The 14,117-nt window shown below is 39.8% G+C and overlaps 1 protein-coding gene across 2 annotated transcripts; it reads right to left on the bottom strand.

Annotated features, from left to right (window-relative positions):
* Positions 1-300: 300 nt before the first annotated feature.
* On the bottom strand, positions 301-13,495 carry zgc:91890 (solute carrier family 52, riboflavin transporter, member 3-B). Of its 2 annotated transcripts, none has more exons than XM_034228022.1 (4): positions 5,057-5,230; positions 2,378-3,457; positions 1,677-1,800; positions 301-1,027 (listed from the first exon to the last, which is right to left on the bottom strand). In XM_034228022.1, the coding sequence occupies exons 2-4, from the start codon at positions 3,409-3,411 to the stop codon at positions 815-817; spliced, it is 1,371 nt and encodes a 456-aa protein (XP_034083913.1). In that variant the 5' UTR covers positions 3,412-3,457; positions 5,057-5,230; the 3' UTR covers positions 301-814. The 2 variants fall into 2 exon arrangements, with proteins under 2 accessions (XP_034083913.1, XP_034083907.1); XM_034228016.1 differs by lacking the exon at positions 5,057-5,230 and adding an exon at positions 13,365-13,495 and having other exon boundaries at positions 776-1,027.
* Positions 13,496-14,117: the final 622 nt, after the last annotated feature.

The raw sequence follows: 14,117 nt of genomic DNA, 5'->3' as shown, positions 1-14,117 counted from the left end.
ACATATTACCCTAAATATATATATATATATATATATAGATAGATATTTAATTTTAGTTTTAATCCCTGCATATACCAGTCCAAAAATGATTCATAGATATTATTTATCAACTCGGAGATGAAGTCAAACCCTTTGCAATCATAAATCTATTGGAACATATTGCAATGTTTTTCTGAGTTTCCTGATCTGTTGTGTAATGCAACATTTTAATTAGTATATATTGAGACTCAATCTAAGTATGGGAAAATACTTGAATGGTTCTGTGTAGAAAAGGGGGAAAGAGGAATGGGTAACACTTTGTTCATTCTATCTGTCTTTATTATTTGCTATTGTTTCGTCTTACAATCCCCTCTTATCTTGTATACACATTTGCCCCTTTTCAACATCTTTCTTAGTAATGTCACTTTAACCAAATACAATTAACATCATACATACGTCAACCCCTCAACTCATGAGCATAAAGTCTTCTTCTCCAGCCAACTGAAGATAAAGTGAATATTTATAATGATATGCAAAATAATGCAGCAGTGTTTTATTTGGTATTGTTGAACAGGTTCTCCATACAAGTAACAAATACAGTACAAAGCATGTACACCAAAAACAAGTACACATATTTTAGAGTGTCAAGTTAAGGCACATTTTAAGGCCAGCTTACTCCATAAATCAATAAATATTTTCTTTGAAAAATAAATCTACCATATAGCGACTCTAATAAGAGCAAATTAGTTAAATGGCATCAGGGAGTGCTACTGCTCAGTGCATCTACAATAAGTGCAAATTATTCTTTAGTGTTTAACTTAAACATATTTGTTCACTACATTGGACACTTGGTGTTGCAAGCATCACCTGACCTAAAGAGGCCATAGACACTGACCAATGGGAACATGGATACAGCACCAAGCATGGAGCCCAGCTGCACCACTGCTCCACACCACACGAGGGCGCTGTGGCCCTCGTCCCTGAGAATCACCCCGATGGTGACCTTCACGTAGGAGAGCGACAGGACAAAGAGGATCCAGGCCAACACCTGCAACACAGTTATCAATGTATCAATATAATACATTACAAAAATCTCAAACCCAAAACATGTTTTTGTAGCTATGTTAGCCTTCAGTCTTCTGTGTTTTTCTGTGAATAACTTTATATTTGTTAGGAAAAACTAATAAAACTTAGTTTAAAAAATATCTAGCATAGGAAATTCTGATTTGATAGGCCACAAGCCCAACCATAAGTCTTTTTAAAAGCTACTATACTAAACTATAGTTTTTGGACACTGATTACTGAAAGTGGTTCTTAAAAAGCCATGCTAAGACATGTTAACTTGTACCCTGTTCACTTGCTGTTACTTTTTCACCTATAGTGTGTAAGGCTATCAACCTGATAGCAGTAACATAGTCATCAAAAGCAAATACAGTCTGCAACAAATTACTGTTCAATTGGCAAACAAGTTTTGATAGTTTTGTCTTAATCAGCTCAAACAAGGTTGAGTAATTCTGCAAATAACATAGCACCTCAAGTTGTTTGAGAACTGACCATGCATGTGATTATGACAGGCATAATGTACTTTCATTCTTATATGAGGTGTAGCACTTACAAGACAGAGCAAGATATCCACATTTAACAGCTATTAGGTGACATAGTTTTTATGTGAATTTCGTTAGAAAAAAGAATCCTACTATAACTGCAGTTCCAGAGGCACTGTGGACCAGCAAGGGGCAAGGGCTAAGAGCAGCCATGGCCATATTGTAGGCTCCGAATCCTGTCCCAAACATGGTCAAGAAACCCATGAAGAAGAGAGATCTGGAAACAAAAAATGAATACATATGGTAAAACTGAGCTTTTATTTTTACACTGATCCACTTTGCTTAATAAGCTATAAGCTTAACAAACTCTAGTGACCTGTAGGAGCAACGTGTTCAAACTATGATTAATGGAGGACATCAGGTGATGTAGTATTAAGTTCAACAAAGTCTGCAGAGGAAGGGACAAACAAAGGAGGTTCTCGCAGGTCGCTGTTTCCCTTGTCCTGTATCAAGCTAAACTTCAATTTAGACTTTCATTTAAGTGACATAGCAACCAAACTTATTCAAACCACAACCATGATATTTTACAAAAATGTATCAATTAGATTTGTTTGTATTAGCCTAAACTAATATAGTAGTTTTGTTTTAATTTACAAAGTAATGTCTAATAGGCTACCCGGCACGTTGAAAAATGATGCTAAAAGGGTTCCCAGTGCATTGATAACTAGGCATTTTCAATTATGACTGAGTTGTATTTATTTAAATGCAATGTTACTGGAAGAGACATACAAATCTCAGCCTCTATATAAAATACAAATGTTAGGTAAAAAGATGGTTCTAGTAATTATTCTTACCTAATCGGCAAAAACATGGCAATGAAGCAGGCCACTGGATTGGCAACAGCTGCCATTGTGGCAGCTAGATGGTAGGCTTTGTTCCCGTAAGGCAGACAGGAGTAGGACTGGACTGAGGGAAGGATTGCATTGGTCAGAGCATTGACCCACGCTAGTACAACAAAGATGAACACCACCTCCAGATTGCTATACGTCCCCTTCCCAAAAGAGCTCTTGGCTTCCCTTTTGGATTCCAGGTGGCTGATCATAGGCTTCTGCTCTGGTGTCTGGGCGTGCAGAGACAACCCTTGCTCTCTCTTGCCAGGAGCCAGATCCCCACTGAAGTACAAGTCATTCTTTCTCTCTCGAGCCACAGATGGGTGATGGTTGAGTAGGATGAAGGCTACCAGGGAGACAACCATCATGACACTGAGGAACACGAAGAACACCTGGGCTGAGAATCGAGCTGGCTGGTAGATGGCCTGCAGCTCTCCACTGCCAACCATAGTAGCATTATCAGCCGTTTGATTGGCTACCACAGCCAAAGTGGCATTCTGACAGTGGACTAACCCAACACCTTGAGTGAGAGCCACCAAAGCAGGCACCAGCCCACTGAGGCCTTCACCTACGAAGTACGTGGTGAGGTACTGTGGACGCAGTCGCATCATGAAAGGCAGAAATGTAACAGAGGAGGTGCAGTCCACCACAGAGAGCAAGAAGGTTAACACCAGCAGGGGCACACTGTGCAAAGAGCCCCCTATTGTCATTGTCTGCCTCCAAAAGAAAGCCAGCAGGAATGTAGCAACGATCCCCAACCCTACAATGCAGTAGATGACTGGACGCTCATCTAGCACCCCTGGGCGGAAGCGGTGCATCAGAGTGATGAAGAGGGGACCTATGTTGGCCATCTGGATGAGGACTGTCAGGTACGATGGCAGATACCATCCCTCTGGGATCTCTGTTACGACCAGAGGCAGCTCCACCCACATCCCGTTGATGGCCACCCAGGAGCCCATGCCGAACAGGCACGCCAGCACGTGAGTCAGCAGCGACATAATGGAGGCTGGAATGAGGTCAATCAGGAAATGCAGATCTCGCAATCTAAAAACCGACACAAAATAGGACAGTTTATTAGTACACTGCAAATCTTCACTAAAATGGAAATAGAGAAATACCCATGTTTTTATTGAGATAATATTTTATTAAAATTGGAATAGCAGCCTTTTATTTTCAAAAACTCTATGAATGTGTTAAAAAAATGTAATACATTAGTTGTCTTTGCTAAACTTGGAGTAACAAGACATTTCAACTTTTCCCCGAATAATTGTAGTGTTTAACATTGTAAAATGTGTCTTGGAATTGTAGTTATTGCATATTTTCCTCATATTGTGCAGCCCTATCAAACACACAAACTAAAGCAGTGCAACACCTTCATTCAAATGTTATTATCATTAGCATGTTAGCAAGTTCAACCTGCTAACATGCTAATGATAATAACATTTGAATGAAAGTGTTTATCTGTAATGTTTAGCATGTTTACCACTTTATTGTTAAGCCATCTTGTATTTTAACATGTTAGCATGCTAAAAACAACTTTCACAGCCATCCATCCAATAATAGTTTGAGTGTTTTTAGTCTGGACCTATTGCTGACTGTGCCATCCCTAGGGACAAAAATCTAGCAAACATTAAAAGTGTTTCAGGATTAGTGTTCTAACTACATTATATCAAACATATTTCAATTAAGTTTCAGTAAATACACCATAGCAGGGCTAATAGTGTTACATAGTGTTACTGAGTACGACCTTCCCAGTGTCTCTGTTTTCTGCCTCTCGAAGCGATGCCTGACCTTTCACACACTGACACACTGCTACTAGGTTTAATAGAAACATGTAAGAACAAGACTTCCTTTATTTGATCTGTAGGCTTATCCTAAATATGGTTGAACCAATGAAGAAGTGCTGACTACGTGAGGTAAACATGATCAAAGTGTGTCCTGCTTTTAAATATTTGTATATGTGTAAAACCCTTGTCCTTTTTCATCCTTTTCAGGTTAGCATAATGGAGGAGAAGATTGATTGATTGATTGTTTGATTGATTGATTGAAAAGTTTATTAACAGCTTGTATATTGGGTACAGTAGAGTACAGCTCAAAACATACAATTGTTAAGGGGATGCAGACCAGAGAAAGACTTTCGTCTTGTTTACATCAGGGTCCCCCATTTCCAATTCATCATATCATTTAAGACATATAAGACATATTTGACATACAGATGGCTTATTTACAATTGTCATTTTAGATTTCGTTCTAATACATCCTAACCGGACATTTAAGACATACCAAGTCTACAGATATACAGTTAGTAACAGAGTCTAAAATGCGAGTATATACATAGATGGCGGGGGGGGGAAGCTGTCCATTGAACGACAGGTTGAGATGTGTACCATTACCGGGGCCAGTTTTGCAATGCTCTCCCCCGAAGGTGCTCTTTAAGAGAGGTTTTGAAGGTAAGTATAGTTTTACTTTCCTTTACAGTTGTGGGAAGAGCGTTCCACCTTGATGTGGCATAATTGCGAAACGTGTATTCCCCTATAAGCTATCTAGTTCTAGGATAACCAGAAAATCCAACAACCCATATTACCTTCATACATACAGGTCATCTTCATAATGTCTACAAGGTCTCAGACTATCTCATCTTACCTTGTTCAGAATATAACCAGAAAGCTCTTCTATTCCCTCTTTCCTCTCAAAAACCGTCACTCCATTGTGATCATTTCTTTAACACCGCAAGTCCCCCTATTCTCCTCCAAACACACAGCATTCACAGGCTTACATTCTGCTTCCCTGTTTCTGCTGCGTTTGACAGGGGGAGGGACTGCACAGGCGCACATGCCTTGCACCACCATGACACTTCTGATCTCCCTATACTATCGGCCTTCTATTGGAGGTCGGTTTCAAAACCAGGCAACCATGTGCTCTGTGCCTGTGGGTGTAGAAAGAGGAGAAAGAGATCAGTGAGACTAACTCCTCCTTTTCCCTTTCCCTCCCCCAACCGGTTTACGACCTTGTGGCCTGCCCTGAGCCCTCTTTTAAACACACAGTAGTGATGGGAATTATGGCTCTTTGAAGGGAGCCGGATCTTATGGCTCCGTTCCTTTCAAAGAGCCGTTCAAAAGAGCCGTTTTTTTAAAGGGGGCGGGGTTACTAGATTTATCTGCGAAATAATCACCAGGATAATGACAAATCTCAACCTGTCGTTCAATGGACAGCTTCCCCCCCCCCCCCCCCCCCCCCCCATCTATGTATATACTCGCATTTTAGACTCTGTTACTAACTGTATATCTGTAGACTTGGTATGTCTTAAATGTCCGGTTAGGATGTATTAGAATGAAATCTAAAATGAAAATTGTAAATAAGCAATCTGTATGTAAAAAACCACCTGTATGTAAATTGTAAATAAGCCATCTGTATGTCAAATATGTCTTATATGTCTTAAATGACATGATGAATTAGAAATGGGGGACCCTGATGTAAACAAGACGAAAGTCTTTCTCTGGTCTGCATCCCCTTAACAATTGTATGTTTTGAGCTGTACTGTACTGTACCCAATATACAAGCTGTTAATAAACTTTTCAATCAATCAATCAATCAATGATTGACTGTATTGCCAGACCTAATGTCAATAATCTGCATTGTAAACATGACACAAGGTGGCGCCATATCCATGTCATTCATGTCAGTAATACTTGGTGTGAAAGCGGCTATTAATGTACTACTTTGAATTTACCCTCTGTATGTGAAAAGTCAATAAAGTTGCCTTGCCTTGAATGAAATTCACGCAACTCTTAATATTAGATAGGCCTACTATGTATTTAAGTGGCGATGGAACGGAATACGCGCGAGAGAGAAGTCATAACAAGTAGGGGTAGACGCAGGGCCGCCCCTGGCCAACTTGGGGCCCCAAACGACATTGTGAGATGAGGCCCCCCCCCCCCCCCCCAACCGACAGGAGTGCAAACATTTTTTTTGGAAACAAAGTAGGCTACTTTGCAAATATAATTCCTGTTCATTATTATTATCAACAGAGTTACTTGTTTATACAGTGAGGTCAATAGTAAATGTGCATGTATGTCGTTCAGTTTGCGTTTACAGGTGAATACGTCTGTCAAATACTAGCCTCAAAAAGATTATAAAATATAATTCATGCAAATAACTACTTCTACTAATAAACATAATCATAATCAATTCAATAATATAAATACTATATTATTTTATTATAATATAGTTGTAATATAGTCAAGAAAAAACATGCTTATGACATGCTCAAAAACTGATATTTCTTAAATCTGTATTCAAATGTAGTTCCCTCTGTCAGCAATGTGTCAACAACTACACACACATTTCTATCAGTATTTATCTGTGTTGTGGTTGACATGATGATGACTATTAGGAGTTAAGGGGAGAGGCTGAGCGTCACCATGATGATGACTGTTAGGAGTTAAGGGGAGAGGCTGCATCACCATGAAATGTGAAAATTGACATAAAAATGAATAAAAGGGGAAAAAATGCTCCATGTTTTTTAGGCTGTAAACTTTGACTGTTATGTAAGCCAACTAGACAGACAGTTTATCACTCTTCCTCCTGTACATTAGCAGATAAAAGGCATGACATACTTGAATGAATGTTAAATAAAGAATGCTGGAAATAACTGCATCTCCATTAGCCTATATGCTATGCAGAGACTGCCTTCTTCATGTCGTGAATTGCAGCTGATGTTTTAATATGGCAATTGGCAATTTGACTTATACAACATTCGCAAGTTGTACATTTGACTCATACAATAACCCACCTTCGAGTGGTGCTCTAGTTTCTTCATGTTTTTTTTTGTTTCCCTCTTGCTTGCGCTGGACTGAAACAGTCTTTTCGCCGACATCTCTTCACCTGCACTAGTGGCCGTATCAAAGCCGTGATTGGTCAGATGTCGATTCATTGCAACGGTGTTGGGTTACAGACGTGCTCCCAGGGTCGGCTCTAGAACAACTTGAATGGGGGGGCAATCATTTACCAAGGGGGGGCACACACTGCCGTCAACAACCAACACACAAACACCAACGCAACTTCAATTTAAAAAAACATGCTGTAAAGTCTATTGTCTTTCACACACATTGCAGGGTGTAGTGCTATTGTATAGCGCACCTATGACTTGTGCATACATGCACGGTTGTGGCACGACCACCAAAACAGAAACATATAAGGACAGAGGGTGTCGTTTTCTCATACTGATATTCTGCACAAACTGTGCTGTTGTATTTGCTGTAAAGTGTCTTTACTGTAGGTTATTTTTGTATTATACTGTATATACAGCACTTTGGCTCGACCAAAAATCGTTGAAAAATGTGCTATATAAATAAAACTTGATTTGATTTGATATGGACATAGGCCATCATATAAAAAGTGTGCAAATGTATTTAGTATCCTATCCATGTGAACATGTTTTAGGTGGGGGTGGACCTAACCTCCTCTAGGAGGGTCTGGGGGCATGCTCCCCCGGGAAGATTATTTTTAAAATATTGAAGTTAAATGCATCAATCTGGTGCACTTTGAGAGCAAAGTGAAGAGATCTATGGATAGCCTACATCTCTCAGCATCTATATGAAACAGAACTGTACACAGATTTACTTTTTCTTTATGGATATTTCACTAATCATTCCCCTTTTAAACTGTATTCTTGTTACTGTCCTATAGTATTTCGTACCCGTTTTTCATTTATTCTCTCTTTAATAACTATAATGATCATATAAAGGTATTCCTCGAAAATACTTACATAAATGGTGACCAAACCGTTTGAGACCCACTGAGATAACTTACACTAAAGTGAACTATCTAAACACTGAGAGAGTCCTTACCTCACTGAGCTGACGTTATAAGATCCTCTCAGTCTGACAGGAGAGGACTCTCCTCCACCTTGGTGTAGAAACAGCCCTTTATATCCGTTAGCATAGCTAGCTAACCAGATGCTAACCACAACATTCCACGTTACCGCTCGCGCACTCACAAAATGCGCTCGTGCCACACACACACAGAGCTTGAATGAAACACAGAGACCCATGTACTTGTACTGTACTGTATATCATATTATTTTCGATGGCTTTACTGTATAATCAGTATAACAGATGAACAGATCGCCACTGGGCTTTCATCTAAACACTCAGTCACGTAATGATAACAAAAAAAAGGTCGGGGGTCATTGGTCAAGCAACACACCAATCAGAGAGCAGCAGTGAGCACACCTCAGGCTGTGTTTTATATTTGTATTATTTATTTCTGATGTATTTCACACAAAAAACCTTTAGTGGAAACGTTTTCACTTAGCCTATATGATAAAAAAAAGAAAAAATCGGCAAAGTGACAAGGCTTGCCCACCCTGCGTTGGGGGGGCACAGTGACTCATTTGGGGGGGCATGGCCCGCGAATGACCCCCCATGACGCCGACCCTGCGTGCTCCCCTTGTCACATCTCACTCTCGCGTGTCAGCGGGGGGTGCGCGGAGAACTGCGCGGAGAACTGCGCACAGCAGCTGAGGCCCTCTGGGCGGGGCCCCCTGCGCAAGGCGGGGCCCCAGGCAGCCTGCGTGATTGGCCTGTAGGGAGGGGCGGCCCTGGGTAGACGACGTGTTTTTCGGATAGAAAATGAGCCAAACGCAGCAGCATTTGGATGCACTTCAACCAAAATCCAGGCAGTGATAAAGTGCACCATTTGTAAAGGCAACATATCCTTTAAAGCAGGGTCAACAAATAATCTGCCCATCTCACTCCTCGTACCGAAACCTATGGCTGAAACCTACCAGAGTAGGGGCGGGTCTTCACAGAATACGTTTGGGGAGCAAAATCAAGCTTTTTAAAAGGCGAGTGGATTTTGGCAGGCAGTGAGTGCGGATCAACGATTGAACGATAAAAAGAACGGCTCTCACCAAGTACGACTCGGTTCCCATCGTTCGTACCAAAGAGCCGTTCAAAAATAATCGGCTCGTTCGCGACCGACACATCACTAACACACAGGCTACAGAGTGAGTTGAATGAGTGCACCGGCTTTGGTTTCACACTCAATAAAGACAAGATATTTGAAATCCCACACTGACTTTCCTTCGTGTTCGCTGTCCTTGCCTAAGTGAATGGCCTGCTCAACCTATAGTGTCCTCTTACTGTGCCAGCAGTACAATTGCATAAACGAGTAGGTTGCATCATCTTTGTTATGAAACTATTACATATCTGAAAAGACCAGCATGTAAAGTATAGGCTACATGTCGAGCATATAGGTCTAAGGATAGAGGGTGTCGTTTTTCTCATACTGATATTCGGAACAATCTGTGCTGTTGTATTTGCTGTCTCTACTGTAGGCTATTTTTATTATATGTAGGCTACAGCACTTTGGCTCGACCAAAAATCGTTTATAAATGTGCTATATAAATAAAACTTGATTTGATTTGATAGTCTCAAACACACACAGTTGTTACAAAATTACTATCAGGTCAAGTATAGTGGTATTCTGGTATCCATATATATTTTTCTTCACATAACCTACTTTGAATTTTCATGATATTGTGTCACACTTTATATTTGACATGTGTTATTGCATCGTACTATAGGCTACTATTATTTTATAATTTAATGTTAAAATATAATAAATCATATTTATGGAAATACTATACCATTTTGTTGTTTGTTTTTTTCAACATAAATAAACTATTTCGTTATAGTATGTGTTTTTATCTGATATTATCGATTTACTATTATAAGTTGTTTTTTTGTATTTTCCACATACTATACTGTGTAATTTTAATGTGTTTTTTTATGTAATATCCTATGTTATTTATTTTTTTATATTTTCCACACTATACTATGTAGTTTTTCCCGTTTCTTTCAACATACTATGTTTTTTATTTCATATTTTAGACAAACTATACAACTGTGTCGTTCTTACAGATATTTTCGTCATACTTTACTGTGTGATTTGTTCCCGTTTCGACATACTTTAATGTCGTTTTAAAATATGTTGTTTTTAATTTCTCAAAAAATCTAAAATAAATCAACATACATGTCAAAAATAGAAAATAAATGTATATTGTATAACTTGTGAAAAAGAAAGCTGACATACTTTATTCTGTGGAAAATATGTAAACAAAAACGACATAGTATAGTGTGGAAGTAATTAAGCAGTTACGTACCTCAAAAGTATGACAAAATACATTGAATAGTATGTCGAAAAAAATCCGAAAAAAACCAACATACTATATTATGTGTAAAGAGGCATGTGGAAAGCAACATAGTAACAATTACATAGTATAGTCAAGTGTGTCGAAAATATCAGAAAACACTCAATAGTAGGCTATATTATGTCAAAAATATCAGAAACTACAGTATGTCGAAAATATGAAAAAAAACGACTTGGTAATGTCGAAAATATGCAAATAATTACAAAGTAGAGTGTCTCGAAATATGCAAACAAAATGGTCAAACTTTACTATGTTGAAGGCACTTAAAGGTCCCATGTCATGCTTTTCTGGTTATTACCCGTCCCCTTGTGTGTTATGAAGGTTTTTCTGCATGTAAACGGTCTGCAGAGTCACAAACCCTCAAAGTACACCCTGTAGCGAGTAAAACTCTAACACAGAAAAGACCTGTCTATGCTGCCCCAGAACGCCTCGATGGAGATTTCTCTTTTTCCATTTGTTCTTCCGGAAACCGCATGACGTCATGCGGTTCCCGGAACCAAAATGGACCAATCCTCGGAGCTCCTCACACACCAGGACCTTTAGCGTACATTTTCAACTAACAGGGAGTCCCATTGACTTGCATAGAGCTCCCTGGTAATAGACGAGTTGGGATTGCGGAGAAATGCTCTCCGCAGACCCATTCTCACAGCGTTTATAAACCTTTTTCTTACTCAATATCAAGCTACACTTATTGTTTTTACTTCGGCTGTGAGTGTTTGTGTGTGCTCATGAGTTTCGCGCTGTCCCGCTGTATCGCCGACCCGGAAACCACACCAGTAAGCCAGATCATTGAACAGCAAGCCTCGCAACGTCCCGACCAATCAGAGAACACTAGGCTCACAGGGAGGGGGGGGGGGGGGCGGAGCTCCAACAAGCCGTTTAGGACAGAGAGTGAATACCAGTGAATACACACACTTTACAGAGATGCTGTAAGAGAAACCAATGTGAGTTTGAAAAATTGCACAATATAAATCTATTCTAGCAGACCTCAACAATGGAATTATAATCAGTAGAAATGGCCATGACATGGGACCTTTAAACCAAATTACTGTGGCATCAGACATCTGAAACGTTCTCCAGAATGCCTTTCCACAAGCTTTCCTTAATCTGTTATATTATTATTATCTACAGACAGTCAAAGCAATACCTTTAGCCAAGGTTGTCAGCTGTAAACAGGAGTATAGAGAACTGCCTCGTCAAGGCTGAGAATGTGAGAGGATCCGTGTTTTGTAGCAGAATGCAAAATACACATTAATTGGCTTACAGTGTATTTTACTCTAGAGGGTCTCTTTTATTTGGTAAGAAAAAGGTGACTATTGTATTTAGCATGTAATTAAGTTACGCCTAAATCAATAATAATCAAACAACCCTAGGGGTGTAACGGTATCCGTATTCGTCCCGTACCGTCACGGTTCAGACGTCACGGTTCGGCACACGCAGTCACACAACGAATACGCCTTTTTTTTTTTACCAGTGGGAAAAAAGTCTGTCATTCAGGGCAGTATCCACTACACTATATATAATCCAGGGGGCGGTATTGCGCCTAAAAGCTGTTTACCAGCCGCCCATAAACAACAAATGAAGAACAAGAAGAAACACAACAACAAAACGAACAAAATACAAGAAGAAGAAAAGTTAGTATGGCGATTTCAGATAACACACAGGAGCTAGAACCCACCTGCTTCTTTTAAATCAGCTGTGTGGGAACATTTCGGGTTCCCTGTGGACTACAACAACGATTAAGTGTGCGAGTGGTGGATCTGACGAGTGGTGGATCGGACGAGGACGGTGTGTCGGCGTTGTTCTACAGTGGTGCGGTATGCTAATGGTAACACACGCCAAACATGCTAAATCATATCAGAAGGCATCACCCAGATTTGCCAATCACCGGAGCCCGGCAAAAGACAACAGCAGTTCAACAGCTGATCCCCGCTGTTTTTAAGAAGCCAAGAGACGTGAAAGCCGAGAGAGAAGCTTTTGGCATATGTTTTTCAACGACTTTGCGCTCTTGAAACACTTTCTTATTATTTATGATGTAATATTTTCAAGACATTCTTTTTAGTTTTACAGCTTGATGAAACCTTTTTGTTTGACATCAGCCATTATAGATAATATGGCCATCTGAGTGTACTGTGTATGGTTTGTTTTTAACTGTTTAATACAGTTAATTATTCAAAATGTCAGAGTTTTTTATTTTTAAGCTGAAACTTGCACTACTGTTCAAACATAAATAACAACAAACCTGGAATTATGCATTTGGGACTTTTTTTTGCTTTTTCTTGTTGTACCGACCGTACCGAACCGAACCGTGACCTCCAAACCGAGGTACGAACCGAACCGTGGCTTCTGTGAACCGTTACACCCCTAAACAACCCTAATGAAACTGCACGAAGTTCACATTTTGACTTTTTCTATCAGTGAATGTTAATTTTAAGTTGCATCTAAAATACATATTGCATAGTACTTGGAAAGAAAGGAAGGTTGATACAATGCTGATCTTATAGAGTTGTATAAGATGACCATGGTTGCTAAGGACGAGGTCAAAAATGCAGTGGAAACCTGCGAGATCTGGTTGTAAAAACGTTTTTTTTTTTTTAAATGTGCAAATTGATACATTTTTACTTTAATATCCAAGTCATGACTAAATTCTCATTATAAGCTCACACTGTCTCAAATCCTCTCATCATTTAAAATCCCCTGTTTTCATTATATTAAATTAGACAAGATACCACCTACCTGTTTGTGTGAAAGGACGTGCAGAGGCAGCTCTCGTGAGGCTTTTTCTATTCAGAGGGACAACAGCACAGTGGCCTTCTGATGTAACTGTGTGTAGACTATGCATGCACTTTGAGTCTGGGGCTTTGTACTTTACAACTTTGGATCTCTGAAGCTGTGTCATGTGACTGCAGAGGGCTGAGCCAGGGGTCCAGTTTGGGAACCAATGTCCTCCGCAGCAGGGGTGGGTGGAGGAAGGGAGTGAGGATGTCAGAAGGGATAGATGGAGGAGGAAAGAAGTGTAGAAAAAGTTTGCAAGAAAGAAAAGGAAACTGATGAGTCTACCAACATGAGAATGAAGGTTCTCTCCATTTTTCTAGAAGGAAAGTGGGGGCCGCTTAGCCAACCAGAAGATGACTTTGGACAGCTTTCTGTGATATCTGAGTGGGTGTTTGGTCAGGGTCAGTCTGGCTTTTGTTCAGCTTGAATTCCAGCCCAGATTAATGACCCCTGTTTGGCACCAACTTCATGGTTTTTCATTTAAGTGCCCTTGCACCCACCACTGGTGCCACATGTTCCATTCCTGAATAATAACATTTCTTTCCAGGCTTGTGACAGTAAAGTTAATTACTTTTGATTCAGTAAATAAATATGATTTGAGCTTTTCTTGATTGGGACTAACCAACAACGTGAATACCAAAACAATTACATTTATTTTAATTGAACTAATGAGTACATTCTGATTTGTTGTTTGAGAATTGGCCCCAGAAATGT

The sequence above is a fragment of the Gymnodraco acuticeps genome, unplaced genomic scaffold (assembly GCF_902827175.1).
Source record: "Gymnodraco acuticeps unplaced genomic scaffold, fGymAcu1.1, whole genome shotgun sequence".
Taxonomy (NCBI): domain Eukaryota; kingdom Metazoa; phylum Chordata; class Actinopteri; order Perciformes; family Bathydraconidae; genus Gymnodraco; species Gymnodraco acuticeps.
The sequence above is the reverse complement of the archived record's forward strand: the minus strand, read 5'-3'. Positions and strand labels throughout refer to the sequence as shown.

Bases quoted from the DNA above. Each gene is read 5' to 3' on its own strand.
- zgc:91890 (XM_034228016.1), bottom strand. From the start codon at position 3,411: ATGTCGCTGCTGACTCACGTGCTGGCGTGCCTGTTCGGCATGGGCTCC. The intron at 1,801-2,377 runs GTAAGAATAATT...TTTTGTTTCCAG, and splicing joins GCCATGTTTTTGCCGATTAG to ATCTCTCTTCTTCATGGGTT. The intron at 1,028-1,676 runs GTAGGATTCTTT...ACTGTGTTGCAG, and splicing joins CCTCTGGAACTGCAGTTATA to GTGTTGGCCTGGATCCTCTT.